The sequence below is a fragment of the Opisthorchis viverrini genome, assembly GCF_000715545.1.
Source record: "Opisthorchis viverrini unplaced genomic scaffold opera_v5_410, whole genome shotgun sequence".
NCBI classification, from domain to species: Eukaryota; Metazoa; Platyhelminthes; class Trematoda; order Opisthorchiida; family Opisthorchiidae; genus Opisthorchis; species Opisthorchis viverrini.
Window position 1 is genome coordinate 256,286 of NW_008752068.1, and position 18,972 is coordinate 275,257.

At 39.4% G+C, this 18,972-nt stretch overlaps 1 protein-coding gene across 1 annotated transcript in view; it reads left to right on the forward strand.

The window, feature by feature from the left end:
• Window positions 1–18,739, forward strand: part of T265_10820 (hypothetical protein) — a gene marked incomplete at both ends in the record, with an annotated part of 29,537 nt that extends 10,798 nt beyond the window's left edge. Inside the window, 2 exons of the mRNA XM_009177299.1 lie at window positions 5,066–5,109; window positions 18,645–18,739. Coding sequence (XP_009175563.1) covers window positions 5,066–5,109; window positions 18,645–18,739 — 139 coding nt within the window. The remainder of the gene's footprint in view (window positions 1–5,065; window positions 5,110–18,644) is intronic.
• Window positions 18,740–18,972: the final 233 nt, after the last annotated feature.

The window sequence follows — 18,972 nt, forward strand, 5'->3', positions numbered from 1 at the left end:
TACAATTCCACATCTAAAACTAATCAAAAATGTCCATAAGGTTTCAGGTTTTCTCGGAGATACCTGACAGGACTAAAATCATGTAATGAGGGTCAATCGTTCGGCAAAACTCGGACGGTTACTGAGACGTCGTTCGAGGTGGTAGGCAAACCAATCATACCGCTCAAGTGTGAACACGTCCGCCTGTTTAGGCGTGATAATTCACGTGTTTCCAGCGTGCGCTGCTTAAGTAGTGGAAACATGATTGTCTTGCAGATGTCTAGAGTGTGCACACCGGCACTGCCGGCACAGCGGATACGCACCGCTGATGAACTCTGAAAAGAGTGAAAAGCGAGAATAGTTGCGTCAGAACAGAAGTGCTGAGAGTAGTTTAAACGTGAGCGCAATATTTTCCGAACTTACTCAATCTGATCTTAACTGAGAAAGTTGGTTTAATGGTGAAGAACGACTGACCGGTGGCGCGATATCAAGAGAATTCAAGAATCAAGTTATATGACAAGTAGAAAGCTCTAAATGAGTGATCTGCTGCGGCATCAGTGCTGAAATATGTGACTAGCAACTGACGCTGCTGCAGTGAGTCCAGTGTTCAATTGCGGACAATTGTAGCACAAGGAATAGTAGAGTGAAACCATTTCTGTCTACATCAACCGAAACAAAATGAGTGGGTAAATTAGAGTGCAATGTGGATGAAATTTTATTTTGAACCAATTCGGTAGTGACGACTGGAGTTAAGAGACATGTGTTGCTACGAGTTGAACGTTGTATCGTGCGGCCATTTAACTGATGTAAACGCTTGGCCTCACATACATGAGGAAATAACTCCAACAGTGTCTAGTTGTAATCAGATTACCACAAATCTGATTATTCGGCTAAATAGAAAGCAAAGCTTCCCTTTTCTATTACGGAACACGCGACACCCGAGGGGTTTCTGCTACAAGGAAACAACTATCACTTGCGTAGAAGTAAAGAAGCTTCCTCATTTTATTTTTCTGAATATCTGGTTGTGATAAATGGCAATTTGCCGTGTTAAGAACCATGGTGGATATCGAAGCAAAATGCTGCTCGAGGCAAATCTAAATTTGCACAATCAATGAGCACTAATCAAAGTGATGCTCTGGGGGGTTTAACCACCAGTAAATCCCTGATTCCACGTAAAAATTTTCTGCCCTTACTATATACAGGTTTGAGTGCTAGGTGGACTATATGGCATTTAGCTCTCAAAGAGTGTGATCTGTAGTAAGGACTAAAAGCAACCTCTGGTGTTTCTCACGGTTTGTCCCCACCCCCGATCTTCGTAAATAGCCACATCAGTTTCTCCAGTTAAGTTAATTACATACACATTTCATCTAGCTTCGACACAGCGTCTTTTCATAAAATGTTTAACAAAGTACAAAGCCGTCAATCAGATTTGACCACTTATTACACTGCCGACCCAAACGTCCTTCTTTTTGTTTTGATTTTGGTCAGGATCTTAATAGGCGCTACTCATCAAATCTACTGGATAAAGCACATTTCGGATCAGTGCAGTGACGCACACTTGTGATAACCATAGCAACTTTTTGCTGGAGCCGTTTGTTTTTTCAGCTTACTTGTGTCACAAGTGACGACTCATCAAGTTGAACTTCAGAAAATTATTTTTATAGACACAGAATATTGGGAAAAATAGAATACAATGCCAGAATGCGAAACCAAGGAGGAAGAACCAAGTAAACCAGAGATCTACGCGGTCAAACCAGCATAACAATATATACAGCTTTATGATAATGGGACACAAGAAAAAATAGCAAAATATCTGCCCCAGAGGGCTTAAAAATCCGCGCTAGTGATGAGCTTTATTTCAAAGAGCAAATTGTCCATAAAATTTTGATGCACAAAAAATTAGCCCGAGCAGTCCATGAAAAAGCGCTCCAGACCAAATGGAGTAGTTTAGCCCTGAGAAGCCCATCAACCGTGAAAATGACTAACCGCTATTTTAGGAGCGGAACGGTTCGTTGCTTCAGCTCTGATTTGAGGCGAACATTTAGTGAAGCCCAACTGCTGTACACTGCCCTACATCCTCCTCCAGCACATATCAACACCTTGTTTCTTATCACTTTTCACTTATTTATTTATTTGATAGCTCGCAGCCAACAATGCGGGTCGCACGATTCGACACCTATCTGAGAGAACTCGTGGGCATAAACCAAACTGTTTAAGGATTAGAGCAGCCGGCAAAGTGCGTCATTGCTCACCCGATCGATACCGTCCACTAGTTCGATGCGATGGAATCGTTCAGAATGATTCATCGGGTCACATCAAGCTGTTTTAAAGCCGTGCGCAAACAATCGAGCCAACATTCAGGAAAGGGATTTTTATTATCTTTACCCAACGTATATAGTAAATCTGTCTCTGTATCCTTGAAGTACTTTTTTGTTCTCATCATATTATGTCAAATATCAGAAAGTAGCCAAGTGATTGCAATGTTCTGAAACGTGAAATTTGTCCAAGGTAGTTGTCAACATGGCAAGTAGTTTATGAATAGTACTTGGTAGGTCAGAATATTAGGTAAGGCTATCCTTCAGCAACCCTAGTACGTCAGAAGTGTTTTTTCCTTTATCATGCGGTAAACGGTGAATCCACTTCTAATTAATCTCGTAGCCCGCTGTTCTCTGTACTTTCTTGAATATGAATTCTTTCGCTGTGATTCTGAAAATGTTTTGTACAGATGCCACAATAGACCTCTCATGACTGTTTCGATATATCAATGATTAAATCAATGTCCTACAGTCCACTGGCAATTCTAACTATTGAGTTACTTAACAGTTTGCTTCTACCAAGATCTCGTTCCCAGTATGGCAGGGCTTGCAAAAATGTCTGTATCTAGGATAGAGTATAACAGGTTTGGACACAACGCACCACTACCCCGTTTGGTTTGAGAACGAGACGTTAAATTTTCTCCGAAACTCGGAAGTGCGTTGGGAGTGACGACAGACCATTTCCAGTCCTGTCTCCTTCCAATCACATTCAACGCGAACGGCGGAGCTTCCACGGTCATGTCTCCAGCATTCACTCAAAGATGTGGAAGGGCAATTTATTAACCAATAAAAAAACTGTAGCCCGAGGAGGAAATTAGAAAAAATTACTTATGACAACCGGGTAAATAACAAATCCCAAAGAAGAGCTTAATTATCAGGTTAAAACAGAGCGGACGAGAAAAACGCATTCACTAGTCGGTGGGCAATCTGCAAAAGGTTTCACCGCATACCTATCAACCCAACATAGACAGGTGAGACAGGTCGCCAGGAGCGTGCACACAAACAGACCGCCAGTCCCCGGAAGGACAGTGATCAGTCTGAACGTGCGCAGATACATATTGCTGGATGATCGTTGTCGCGAACAAACCGCAAGAGATCGAGTTTAAACGGCTGATTGAGATTATTGGAAATTAATATGCGGTTACCGGTGGACAAGTCTCCACGAGATCACTTTCGCACACTCTTAAATATCTCAGTAGGGTATGAAAAATGTCTCTTTCACAAAATGAAACACCTTTGTGCTTACTTTAATGTGGAATTCAAAGAAGGCGGAAACTTTTGAGGCAAATGATTTACATATATTCTCTATACGTCTATCCAACATATCTGTATATTATCATACAGGAAAATGTCAGCGTTACAAACATGTCTTCATCTATATTTATGATCTATTGGCTAGGTTGGGTGTCGAGTGAGCAAGTTGTTGAGTGGATCGCGGACTGGTAACTTAGTTTTCCGGTGCAACGAATGTCCCTGAACCGAGAGCCGTTGAAATTCTTTTAAATCTTGGCAGCCGATAAATAGAAGGCTCGGAGGGCCATGGTGAAAGAAACGCGAACTGATTTCTTCTGGTGACTACATGTATAACATTGCCATTTACAACAGACCACAAGAGTTGGAGGTCATATTTTTATTTTCGAACGAGTTTGACCATTTCCCGAAACACTGTGAGAAGGGGCTGATTGCAGAAAAAGGCAGGCCTAAATTTTTGCGGGTTGCATTAGCATCCAAGGCTCGGGATTGTGTGGGTGGATTGCTATCGCCTTAGCTGTGGACAAAAGTCTGATTCACACTTGCAATAAACTAGAAAGTGCTCAGTAGGCGAGTAAATAAAGAAGACTTAAAGGTTTTGTGGTTTCTAGATCATAGATAAGAGAGCCGAAGGATTCAGAAGCGTAGTGGAACTTGGTCGAACAAAGTGTTAAAAGTTCAGAGAACTTGACCGTTTGCTAATAGACAAACTAAAAAAATATAATCAACAGTTACGTCAACGGAGTACCACACCTAAGCGCTTCGGACTAAATTTGTACCAGCCAGTCTGACGTTTGGACTGAAGCGTCAGAAGTCAAACCTCAACGTAAAAAATAGCGGTTTTAGCAGATCAGAATAAGATACTGCCAAATCAGGAGCCTCGGGATATTATTTCTAGTAATTGTACCTGAAATCTTGCTGGAGTGAAAAGGTATTATATGCGCACTCCTTTATCAGCACTGGAAACAAAAAAACAGAAAAATTCATCTACTTACTTTGGTTACTTATAAATATATCCGCCTCTTCACAGGTAGAAACAAGTTTAGTGATTGCCGCCAAAAATTTTCATCCCAACGATCAGTATTCTGCAAAATTACTTAATCGACAACAAAAATCTTCCTTTGATTTATCAGTTTATTTCTCCCGAAATAAACCCAAAATATCAGTGCAGACGCACACCAATTATGTGATCTTTTACTTCTCTCAAAAAGTTCCAAACTTTCGTAATATGAGCGCTTTGAACGTCGGAAGTGTCAGAGGTAATTAGTCAAAAACGGACTGAGTAGGAAAGTGTATCAAAATTTTGATAAAAAATGGTCGTAGTCTCAAGTAAGCATTCAAAATCTATATTTTCATCCAAACCGTATGTTGTTGCCTTAGATCTCAAATGAAACAGTGTTTTTCTGGATGATTTAAAAATAATTCTTACTATAGTAATCGAAAGCTTATTGGCCGAAAGCTCCCTGTGTTTATTAAGTGATCTAACCTGTCGTTTTATTGCTGGTTTATCTATTTTTCAGGCAAACACTTTCCAATATCTATCCCTATATATGCATGTGCATAGGTGTGTATGTGTGTGTACGTATGTGTGCATCTATTCATATCTGTATGTGTATCTATCTGTATCTATCTCTATCTATCTGTATCTACGTGTATCTATCTGTACTTATCTATCTATCTATCTATCTATCTTCTATCTATCTATCTATCTATCTATCTATCTATCTATCTATCTATCTATCTATCTATCTATCTATCTATCTATCTATCTAATCTATCATCTATCTATCTATCTATCTATCTATCTATCTATCTATCTATCTATCTATCTATCTATCTATCTATCTATCTATCTATCTATCTATCTATCTATCTATCTATCTATCTATCTATCTATCTATCTATCTATCTATCTATCTATCTATCTATCTATCTATCTATCTATCTATCTATCTATCTATCTATCTATCTATCTATTTATCTATCTCTATATATCTACCTACATTTCCACTAATCCGCCCATTTAACTAACTACCTGTCTGTCCGTTTAACGTCGAATTTGGTACTTAAATAAAGTTTGTTGGCTGAATACTGTATGATAGACTGTCGGGAGGAATTCCGCTCAGTTTCGCCATGATTTTCTACTGTAAATAACCATTTGGACTAAATAGTAAAGATGCTTAGGGCAACTGCAAATGACTTTGGTTTTGTAAAGCTGCCCCAAATAAATAACCCTCAACCGAAAAGCCCTTCGTTCGTTCTGTATGTAATCTTTATTTCCATACTACTACGCCAATTGCACATCCTAAACGAGTTTTCTATTGACAGGCCAACTTATCAGAGAAATGTGTATTTTATGTATTTTATGTTATATATGTATTATTTATTTTATTGCATGAACCATAGCAATGTGCATTCACACTACTCAAATGCATTCTCAAAACCCTCATTTAGCCTTTGTCTAATTGGGCTACAAGTTATTCTGCATAATTCGATCACATTTTAATGCTAAATTTTAAGCGCCGACTATTGGTTCATTACATCATTTGAAACGTCTAAAACGAACCCATTTTGTTCATTCTTTCTTAGGCTAACACTATGGCGAATGGTTTCCGTCCGGTTTGCGTTGTAGCATGCCACGGCATGAGTAAAACGTAACACGATGATTTGCTTTATTAACAAATTCCACAATATCTACTTAGGTTCAGGACATCTCTACCCGAAATACCGTGTGACCTTATGATCCGTGCCCAAATCAGCAGCTGATATTGCACCTGTTGGTCAATGATGCATGTATCCTCCAGTTCAACTTGGATTTTGGAGATGGTTTTGTTGCTGATGAGTCAGTTATTTTTGGTTGCACTCGGTTTTGGGTCATACATAACTTCCTAATCTAGGCATGTTTACTTGGGATTTAATTTAGACAGTGCTATGAGGTCAAGAACTAAAGTTCCGCTGTAGTTTATGTAGCATTATCAAGAAACTGAAATCATGATAGTCAAAAATTTGTGGTAAAACGAGGCTCGATAAAACTAAGCGAAAAGTTTGTTAGTAGTTTAGAAGGATAGGATTTCTGGCTGGCGCATCAGTTCGTCCTATTTTCAGGTTTTAAGGGGATCTGACTTAAATAAAAACTGGTTGTATGCCATTTTTTCAATCAAAGTAATTTGCTCGCAGGATAATCGGCACCCTACCCAAAGGAAATAGAAGGATAGATTGTTGTAATCAGAAAGCACTTTGCAATAAAACGGTACAAAATTTAGAGCTGATTATAATTGCAAACATATGAAATAGCGTAATATGTATGCATTTCCTGTGTAACACTCCATGATGCATTTCAGCTCGGAATTGTGCACGTTGGATTTATACAAATTTTGGAGCGAATTGACCAAAATGGAAATATTTAAGCGAATTATACACTTTTTCAATTGATTTCGTGGTTCTCATACAATTTTGGCAGCAACATCTATCATATTATTTCAGGGTTCGGAATGACCTACGTTGCATCTCATGATTCTAAAGTTTATCGGGGCGTACATGCACATGGGAAACTAAAAATCTAAGGTACACCTAGCACAAGCCAAATGTTTTTTTGAATCAACACAAACGGAGGAGAACCTTGAACTCAAACTGAAGATTGTTGACTGTTTAAGTTTGGCTGTTGGAGCCAGAGTCTTGAGAGAGCTTTGACAAAACTAAAGAGCAGTGGCTTGCTAACGAGTTTAAATTACGATCGTTGAACCGTCAACAAGAAAAACTGCCAAAATTGTTCAGGGTTCTGGGAAGGCGATTGAATCTAACTATTCTGTCTCACCATATTCTATCTGTTTCTTTAAATTTATGAAATGGAAGAGACGACACAATCGGATTCACTTTGTCCTTCTAGGAACATTTTACAAAACGGTGTTTAAAAACCTGCGTTTGGAGATTCAGTTACGAGCGAAAAACAGTTGAAGAACATCCACTGACGGTAATACAAGTTGCAAAACGTAACTAATCGTGTAGATTGTAGTGGCGAATTCCCAATACCGCCATGTGCATCTAAGTGTGGAAAAATATGAACTCCATCCGGTGAATTGATAGCAATTTTTAGGAAAAGACAGCCAAAACTGTGCCATGTAATAACTCACCTGAGCCATACAATAAAATGTTTCAAACTTCCTCCCTCTAATTGCTCATGAAAAAAGCTGGTAAAAAAACAGAGAATTTATTGTAATTGCTTATCATGAACCGGAAAATAGAAACAACTGTGATGACTTTCTAAGGGTAACGAACTAATAGAATTGCGTACATAAACCTAAACGAATGCGAATCTTTCTTAATTTAAATAGACAGCTTTCGTTGGTGGGCAGATAACGAAGTAAGCAACAGTGGTCTTTTTAGACCTTGTTAAACTCTTGTTTTGTACAGCAGTTCTAAAAGTGTAACAAAAAATAAGATGCCGGGGCCATTGAGTCATGTAATGAGTCCTAAAACAATGAGTTCAAATGAAAAAGTGTCTGCAAAAGTCCTCCTCCAGAAATGGAGGAAGGGCCTGGGTGGCTCCCTGGCCAAGTTGAAAACTCAATGGTTCAAATGGTCCATTGTTTGAATTCAACCTCTGTTATTCAACTGCTTCCGTCTTAGACTGGGCAAACTCGATGTATCCCACAGATCATAATCTCTTCGAGTGGCATGTCACAGAAAGGGTGTAACAGCTGAACAATTATTCACCAGTGATTTTATGCGTCTCTCACGTTTATTGTGGTACCTTGGAAATGATGGCCTTTCCGGGACCTGTTTCAAGAATGGCTGTCAGGGAAACAGAAATTTCCGGTCAACAGAGTTGAAACCACCTGATGGCTGCGTACAGAATGAGAGACAGACGGTCGACCGTAAGCCGGATGTGGTGTTACGTACAATTCCCGGGAGTCTTAGATCGGCGGGCGACTTGATGCACAAGATACAACAGTGCAGTGTCTTTTTATAGAGTGGCTCAAAATGGGATTGTACTCGGCCATGTTCTAAAGCAATTTATTTCGAGTGAGGATGAGAAAGTTGTTAACCGTCAACATCTTTGGTTAAATTATCGAAATGTCGGAAGAAAACCAAGAAACCTTTGCTTACTGATAACATAAAATCAGTGTGAGTAGCACACACGCACGTGTCCAGAATAAGTTCAAACAAAACAAACTGATGAGTGGAAAGCAACGTGTGGTTTGCACTCACGTTGAGTTAATTTTCCACCGTTGGTTAGTTAGGATTGCGCAATTCTTGTACATTGATTAAAAAATTCAAACTGTCTCGGAAAACAATAATTAAAACAAATGTCCCTCTATTTGTTGATGATCAAAAGAATTCCCATCTGTCTGCTCAACTAACCAGATGTAGTGGGAATGGAATCAAGGTTGCAGTGATCTCATGCGTCTGAATTAGTGTTTCTACACCGGATGGCACCGGTTAAATAGGAGAAAATATAATTTTTCATCTTCTTGTGTGTAAAGGCAATAGTCCTGTAAATTAGGGCACCCTCGTTGTGGCCCAATACTTACCGGCCACAGTTTAGTCAGTTTGCAGCAGAGTCCAATGGTATCTGTTTTCTCAATGCCAGCTGACATAAAAACCGTTCCACACACGTGACAGTTTCGGAGCAGTTGACATTACCTTGTAAATGAGTTTTCGGTCACGTAACATAAATCAGTGGGGCAACGGAAGCAAATCACCTTTAAATCGGCTGATTTGCACGAAGAAAACGTATGCTATTCTTTATTTCTAATTCATGAAAAACATTTGGTTGCCCTTGGGTAGTTGAATTTCTTGACAAATCAAAAACATAAGTGAAAATAATTTGAGAGTTACTAGCCACGTATAATGATGTGGCACTTAACTAGCGGTGATCGATTTTGAAACATAAACCTGATGAGGCCGGACCAGGAAGAAACTCACAGTGGGTTGCTCTGTGGGAATACCCGTATCTTGTTTAAACGAAGCCCCCTAGTGAGATTTCGTAAGCAGTGTGCTCACTTTCGTTGACAAAATGCATGCTCTTGAATCGGTTACAATGAGATGCCTCATGTTTCTGAAAAGTTTAAAGATTCTACGGAGTTTAAGGTATTCTCATTCATGGGTAGACTACTCAAATATTTTTTTAAGAAAAATAGTAGTAATTATTGATTCCGTTTATGGGCTGTCACTCACTGTGATATTTTTGAAGCTTCACAACTATAGAAAAGCCAGATATTAATGTTTATCGAACAAGTGATGATTTAAATAGAAGTACAATATCTGTAGTTAAATTGCATGCCAGCTGTGACTAAAATTCTGGACTATGACATGATTTAAGCCAATGTGTTAAGCAGATAACCTTTTGGAAGTATGATAATGCTGGCTTTCATGACGATGAAATTATGATTCGTAAAAGATGTCTTAATGAGGGGTCATTTATAGGGCTAGGGAAGAGAGCTGTGACCAGAAATCTAGTACTATTAACCCTGTGCTTTTTTCGAGATATTTTAATCACCACTTACTAGCGCAGTACATAAACGCGGTACCTTAGAACTGGACAACAATCACTAGACCTATTAACTCTTATTTATATTGCGATAATTATTTGGTGTTTACATTAGTCATGCACCTTTTTTTGGTATATATTAAATAGACGGTACCTTAAGGATTTGACCGTATACGCATTTCCGTGAATTCGGCAATGCTGATTCGTGTGTTATTGTCCGAGCTAAGATCACTGGTGTGTGCTGCAGATAAGATGAAGAACACCGTGTGAGGTAATTACAACGAGCTTTTCCCATATCTGGTGTTATCAGAAAACGGGTCATCCGTATAGCGAGTTACACTTATCCTTTGTTTTCTCACAGCATCGATCAATAATATCTGGCATTGCGTGTTTGCAAGCTGGCGGAGCCGTTCTAAATAGCCTTCAAACGCCGTCTGAATACTAAACTCGTAAAGTACGCTAGAATATTCAGTTACCCGCGTCAGTTGTCGCACTGAACTTACAGGAGATGTATACGAGACGATAGCCGAATATTCATTGTTGACTGGTCAGTTCTATTTTAGTGGTGAAAAAACTTTCAATAGTTGCATTAATGTTGGAGAAAAGAGAAGGTTAAATTATCGAATATACTCATTTTCAAACTAATTTGGTTTTTCGAGAGACTCACCTGGAACCCAGCTGAATCTCTCGTTTGTGATGTTCTCAGGCAACTGAGTTTGCTGCACCAGGCCGCCTCATGTTTCGGTCGCAACGATATTCGAGATATCGCGGTACATGTATATCTCTGTAATGTACTACTCATAAGGTTGCTGAAAATCCGTCGACAGCCCACGACCGGTTTCGACTTTTTTGGGGCTCATAAGGTAGGCGCAGTCCCCGGGTTTCCGTCAACCTTATGTTCTACCTGAAACCAAATCGCACGAAGTTAGCGAATATACATTCAATGGCAAACTAATTCGGTTTTTCGAGGAACTCACCTGGAACCCAGCTGAATCTCTCGTTTGTGATCTTCTCAGGCAACCAAAAAGTCATCCCGTTAGGTCATACTTTCTATGAGGTTCAGTCTCAATTTAATGGCCACCAACTTTGTTATTCCTTATAATTGAGAAATTGAGCCTAAAAACAAGATTAGCTTATTATATCCTAGACAATTTGGTAAAATCGGAAAAGGCCAAAACAAGAACATTAATATGTATTATTTATTTGATTAACTAAAACGAACGTTTGCTTTCAGTAATTACTTAAAAGAGGTTTAAATATTACTTTTAACAGGAAGGCAATTAATTTGCTATCTAACTTTGAACAAATGTCCTTTCTGAGTGGAAAAAGAACTCCTACTTCTCGACATTTCTGTGATGAAAAGCATAAAGAACTTAAACGCCTTTTTACCGCTTCAATGATGTTTTGTTGTTTCTATGATTTTATCGGTAGCAGTGCAAAGTACTGCTTGTGTAAATGTAGTTAATCTAACAAGAATTAAGAGGGAAAATGAAACGGCAAAAAACGAAATGGCTATGCAAATCTTTTCTGAGCTGATTAAAAGCAAGTATCTGCCGTGGTTTTCAAAATTGGCCCTGCTGTTGTTCTTTTACAGAGTCTTTTACAAAGTCTACATGTGTTTGTCTTTCTTGAACTAAGTTTGTTTTTAATTAGTCTGATTACAGTTGAGATCTACCACACATAAAGCCGTGATCGTGTGAATAATTTCACTTATACGCACATTTTATGATGTATTCTGACGAAAATATCTGTACAGATGAAAATGTACCCTCTTTATATATTATAAAACGATCGAATTGGCTGGTTTGCGTGTTTATCAGGCATTCTAGGCCGCAGACAGCCGTCCGGTAATAAAGCAATTCAGCTTCCGAGTAGCTGGTTTTCCACTGATGAAACTAACTTCGGGAATAACCGTCATGCGAGCCTAACTGCAGACATATGCATCGCTCAATGAGCTATAGTGTCTGGGTCCAGTACGTCTGGTATTAACTCTTTCCAACTTTCCTTAATCGCGGTCCTTAGTGTAGTGAAAAGCAACAGCAATAAGCATACTGTTTCTAGGCAATATGATTACTAGGGTCAGATGTTTTCACTCTTCTGCTACAATTTCCAGTTGTTTGACTTAGCAAGGAGTGACTAACCGCCTTTACTAAACGAGTTCGCTTGAACAATCTATGCGGAAGAATCAATCGCCACTCACAAAAATAAAGCACTCTTCTCTCTCCGGCACTATTGCCTTGAGGACTTATGAACTATCTACCCTGATCCTGTCTATTAGCGCAGGTATGCTGAAGTAACTTCTTAGGTGGCCCAGAAAATGCTATGTTTGATGAGGTTCCACTCATCAATAAGCCAATTTATACTGCGTCCAATGGCTTGTCATCACTTGTGGTAGACGAAACTTTTCTCTCAATGGTTCCTTATGTTAACTATCTCTGCAGTACCACAGCAGATGACCCCAGATAGACGCCTCGTGTTCATACTTTTTTACTCTAATCCAGTAACTCCATTTATGCTCTGAGATTGAACGCACTCATCGTTGATTTAATGTATTCCGCTTCACGGAAATTATATTTATTGTGTTGTGCTTTCATTGGTTTTCAACCAAGGACATATTTGTTTTGATTTTTATTATCTATTATTTTTTTCCTCACAGGCTCCAGCAAACTTTAGCGCTCTTATTGCCTCATAACATCGAATGGCAACTTCTTGTCTATCTTGCATCATCTTGGTATGAATTCACTTTCTTCAGTATATGGAAGTCACGTTTACTCCGAAAAGCATTCATTCGCGTGACACACCTCTGTAATTCTGGTCAGCACTGATAAGTGAAAATTTCTGGTGTTTTTCTTACATCACATTCTAAAACGCGGTTCTTTTTGTTTACGGCCAGCTGTCTAGTGATTCCTGAATACGCGTTCGCTGCGTGGCTGCCGGTCCTCCGTGGTTATGCGTTGAGCTACGATTTGCTGTACTTGTTACATTTGATCAAATCCTACCTTTGATGATGATCTCGTTTTCTCATAGTCATTTAGTAAGTAGATATTAAAAAAACATCTACTCACTATTTCAAGATCCAAAAAGTAGGATGTTCTCACGGTCCATTGCACAAGAATTCGTTCATGAGAGCTATGGTAGCTATCTAAAACACCCGAAGGTAGATCTGGAACGCATCGTCTGGCATTATTCAAAGACTTCACTAGGATGCCTTAAAATAGCATTAGAACTTGAAGGTGTTAGACCATAAACTGGTTTAGCCACTTCCAGTTCCAAAATTTATGTTCCATATCGAAGCCGGAAAGTCCAAATACTTCAGATGGAGTAAATCAAAATAGGTACTGTTAAGCGAGCAGCTCACTTTTAGTACTTACAAGCTGGGGGAGTCAATTTTTGGGCGGTTAAAATTTATTCCTGACCACAATTCCACAAGGAGGTTCCAAAACCCGCAACTGATTTAGTAAACACACCATTGTAACCAGAGGCTGGAAATTTGATTTAAGGCAAATGGATACAGCTGTTCAAAATTGTCATTAGAAATACATTCGTTGTTTGCAGTTTTGTTTTCCATGCAGCTTTTTGAGCGCCAAAGCAAAGCTCAGTTGAGGCTACATTACAGTCTTTTCATTGTTGATGGCAAAATTTGTAACCTTTATTCTTTTTTTATTTGGCAATACTTATGGAGACACAGTGTGAGTGCTGGTCAAGGGTGCTTGAAAACGGTTGTCCATAGACAACCACCCAAGTAATTTGGACAGGTAAGTGCCTCATCTTATCGATTTGACTGGGCGAAAAACATTTTTTCCGGTAAAATTCTCCGATAGCCTCGTGGATGATATCTGGATGAACATTCAGTTTTAAACACGAATTGTTGTTAAACTCTGATGATACTCTCGACTCACCCACATCTTAATAAATAAGCAACTACTTGGGTCAGAGATCGACTGGTCCAGGGCTTTCCAAACGGGGATTAGATGGTCAGAAAACAGAAGTTTATGTCAGTAACAACACAGCAATTTGATGCACTTGGAGGAATGTTGATACACTGTCTGATTTCCGGATTGCTGTGATCTTTTTTATCATTAGCGTTATCGGCCACGCGTTCGGACAGCTTTCGTATCCTCCCATGTGGAGCGTAACCTGGGATTAAGCCATAAAAATAATGGACCATTCGATGTTGATATGGACAACGAACTGCATCTTACACGTGTCTGATTCTAATGCGACGGTATACTGAGGGGAATAAGCAGCCAGCTGCTCAGCATACCCTATTAGAGGCACAGAGGTATTCAGAAGTACTAGTACGATTGGGCAAACCTGAATAGGGGCAACGGATTAAGTGAGCAAACAGTTAGGACTGGATAGATGTGAAAAAATCGACAACTATAGCAAATGGCTTACAGTTCCATACAGGAAAAATACCATTCTATTTAAATGGCATTTATTCCTCCAATTGTATATGCCTAATTGGTGGGTCTCAACATAGCACAGCGCTTTAATTTTTCAACTCGTGAACCAGCTGAATTGTTATTCCGTTGGGCTGTTGTTCAAACACGAGTTCCGTAAAAACGCTGTCGCTCCAAGAACAAATAGAAAAAGAAAATCCACATCACCTTAAAAAGAGTTGGTAAACAAATCCAGCAGGCAGTTCTGCAAAATAAGTGACAAAGAATTGGATCGGCTGCAAAACAAACATTCACAAAGGGATCAAACACGGAAATATGTACCAAGATGGTTGATTCCACTTAGGTAGTTGCAGAGACAGCAATAGTGGCATTACTTTTATTGGGCTTGACGTGTTTAAATGAATCCAGATTGTCAGTCCCACTGCAAAGGTGACAACGGAATAAAACAATTTGGTTTGCAAAGATGATTTTCATTGGGCTTTGTTCACTTCTGCATTAAGAATTGAATTTTGATGGGCTATAGTAGTGGGCGTTATTGCCCATTACGTCTCACTTTGCCACGAGTTTATAATGCAGAATGTCGTATCCATTTGCATCTCATCTCACTGCTAACCCGAAGCTTCGAGCGAACGAGCCAGAAACAGTACGGGGGATTATCGCTAATAGCGATGGAGTAAGTGGACTGCTTGAAATAAGTATTTTTTAAAGCTGGCTGTCAAATCCCACTTTTGCCGGACAAATAATGGTCTGGCACCTATTTAAAACTGGAAATGGAAGAGAAAAAACAGAAACTGTTGTTCAAAATGGCTAAAAGCCAATCTTCGTGAGAGAGACCAACCCTATTTTTATCAGCATCTGAATTACCATCAAAACATGAAACAGACATACAATTGTAGTGCTCCTAAACAGGAAATAATACAACAGAACTAAATCAGCAGATCAAGCTGTTACCAATTGATTGCAGTACCAAATTTTTGTGGAAAAATTGGAGGTAAATCAAACACATTAACTAGTAACCTATAATATTATGAAAATAAAAGAACAGTACAACTTACTGCTAAGATAATCCATCTCTCCAGGGTACACCAAGCTGGTGTGTCCCGATTACAGCTCTGGATAAACGCATTGCGCCATGTTAAAGTAGCGCATCTGATTAAGTGATTTAAGCACGAACTCACAATGGAACGTAAGGTTAAAAGTGGCGCGAGACAGAGAGTCGAGGACATGAACATATTGGACAGCAAACTACATTTTTCGATCCCATTTTTCTGGTGAATATGCAGCCCATGCAATATTGTCGACAGGAACCGACCATCATTTTGTTCCTCATGTTCAATAAATTAAAGTTTCACAATGAAAGCTCCCTTTCTGCATAACGGCACATTGTAGGGACAATCAGACCTACTAGCGATGGACCTTACAGTCGTTCTAGTACTGTCAAGAAGGATGTGTGCAAAAGTATTCACAAAGGTCACGGCACTGTTACCGATGAAAATCCCTGCTTCAGATTATTCTACAACTCATTGCATTTGTCGTTTCAGTCGCATTTAGAATGGTATACAAAGAACTACCAGACTGTTTGGAAAGTAGGCAAAACTGCACGTGCCCAAATCAACCAACACAGCACAAATTTGACTGGTCAAGTCATTGACCCCAGACATCTGATAAACAGATGGGTAGCACGAATACGACGGCCAAAGGGACCGAATTTACTTGGAGCCATATAGCATAGTTACTGTTTACACAGCTGATCAGCTGATTGTACCCAGCAATCTAAGCTTTCTAACTACCAGATTGGAGTTCCGAGGTTGCGCACTGCCAACTATTCCCAGTAAGGATGAAACAGTTGTATAATAACTCTCGGTTTTTCAGGATAAATTGACCACACTTACACAATAAATTTTTAAACGAAGATTTATCAAACTCTTCCAATCGAGAAAAATCTACTTATTTCATAACTATCCTTTGCATTCAGGCTGGGAGTGACTATCACGTATAAAACCCATATGTCATCCTGCTGTGTTTTGGTTCCGTGAATAAGATAACTCGGTTAAAAAACAGGAGCTGTTGTTTGGCCGCGTTGTAAGTCCGCTGTAGAGCAGACCCTAAGTTACACAAAATATCATTCCTGAATGTGGTATCAAAAAAACTTTGCTTTGTGGCGTCTGTATTGTACATTTTGGTTGTTCCTCTTTATGAACGTAAATCAAACGTTTTGGTATCCGCTGGCTATCAAATTGTGGGCCCAAACTTTTTCTCATACTGAATGTGGGCATAAGAGCAATTCATTCTTTCTCCACAAGACGAAATTTTTACTCGTCTCTGAAGTTTTGCAAAGATTTCGAGAGCCGCCGTGGAAGTCTTGCTCATCTGCTAATCTCAGAAAATAGTTTATAATCATGGCGTATAATCAATGGAACTCACGGAGTTATGAAATCACGTCATAATAAAGAATGTCTCATAGTTTATCCAGCTTAGAGGATGCTTTCCTCAGTTATTGCTGATTTTTCTTCCGACCGAATTTATTTATCAGTTTAACTGAATTTACCAGCCCTACTCATAAATGCGGAATTCGACGAAAGTTTGAAAAGTCTCCTTCCAATCAGAATGCGTTACTGCAGTCTATTAATCACCAGCAGTTCTTAAAACGAGACTGAAGTTGTTCATGACGGTTATGTGTCTCAGCCTGCAAAGGATATCGTCCCCCGAATGGCGTCGCTACCGAAGTTAAAGCCGTTATAATTGCCAGAATAAATATTTATAAGGGAATGGTGATTTTCAGAAGTAGAAAACGATTTCACCGGCTTGAGCATTCGGAAATCATATTCGCTTCATGCTGGCAGATGTAACAAAGCTGGAGAATATTCACGTTTCTCGGTATGTACGGGTGAATGTCTTTGTTGACTGTATTTTTCGTTTGTCTGAGCGTTCTTACCGGACACAGATTTGCATCGCTTAGAATGGTATTCACGATGATTAAGTAATTGACTAAGTTTTCAGATTAAAATGTAAACGGTTGGCTGTCGGGCTGTTGGAGTTAAACAGATGAGCTCTGTTGATGAATCTGCTCGTGAACGATGAAATATCAGCACGTAATTTAACGATTTGCTAACTCATCTTTGGAATGACTTTTGAAACAGGTGTTTCTCGCGACCCACCCAGACGGCAAAAGGGCGTAATGGCCAACCACTGATATTAAATCAACCTGTATAAAATTTTGAACCATTTAGCGAGATTAAATGTTCAATTCCAATCGCTATTTGGAAATACATATCGAAATATGGACATGTGGCATCAAGCAAAATATTTTATCCATAAACAAGCCAGCCCAGTTCAGGGAGCGCTGGTTTTTAGTTTGTAGTCCGTACAATCCCGTGCAGAATTTTCCCGATCTGACATCTGATCTATCTCAGACTGATGACAGAACAAGCCATTTACCTATAGACATTATTTATTGCTGTAAATAATGACGAGAATAAGGATGAGGATGCCGGGTAAAAGAAAGGAGAATAAGGGAATCCCCACTCGGTCTGTTTGGTGGCGCAAGTACGGTCTACTGGGTAGACCGACAAGAGGTTTTGGTTTCAGGTTCTAACTGGTTCTAAGTTTATCTTGGTAGTAGACACATTAAATGGGTCTTGAAATTCACGAGCGCAAGCTTGATCAGCAGCAACACATGCATCTCAAGAACAGGAGCTATAGGGATTTTAATCGCAAAGCGAATTCACTTTATGGCATTTCATGCAACAGTGCAGTGCTTAAAAGGGTTAGTATTCCACGATTATTGCCTCTAATCAACATCCCATTTATTTCGCACCGGCTGCCACCAAAGAGAAAATCAGCTAATGTGGAATATGCGGAAGCAATTCCAAAACCAGCGGCAATCAAGGGTGAGTCTGAAAATAATCAACTTTACAACTGACCGTCAATCGGTGTCTCCATAGATCAGATAGTGCGGTAGGAATGTGGATATTGGCGGGTAATCAAGGTGGCCACCAACTAAGAAGCCTCGGATTATTTTTACTTTGTATCGTCATTCTGTTAACCTTCCAGGGATTTCATTGCAATTCAAAAACTTATTCCCACTGTTCATCCATCAGTGGCAAATTCGTGTTCACAAAGACTGGTATTCTAAACAGCATTGATAACGACTAAAGAAAGTTGATGAAAATGCTTAGCAAATATCATTCAGTTTATCTTTTTCAGCATTAAAGGAGACAAAATCTCTGAAGTATATTTTTGTGAATCTGAAAGAACAACGAACAGGTCGAAGAAAGATGAAACTATTGTCACTGTATTAATCAATAAAGGAAGCTTTGTAGTCGTCATGGAGGAAGTGGACTATGTAAGCAAACCAAGAAATAAACAAATAAACGTTATCCTGTAGAATGCACCTGCGTACCGCCATCTACAGAATGGACGATAAGAACCTGAGGAGGCTGCAAGCTCACCAGGAGGTCATGGAGGGGTCTTGGAGAATGGGCGCTTGAGAATCGGCTACTTCTCTCCTATGAGGACTTAAACGTACGGTACC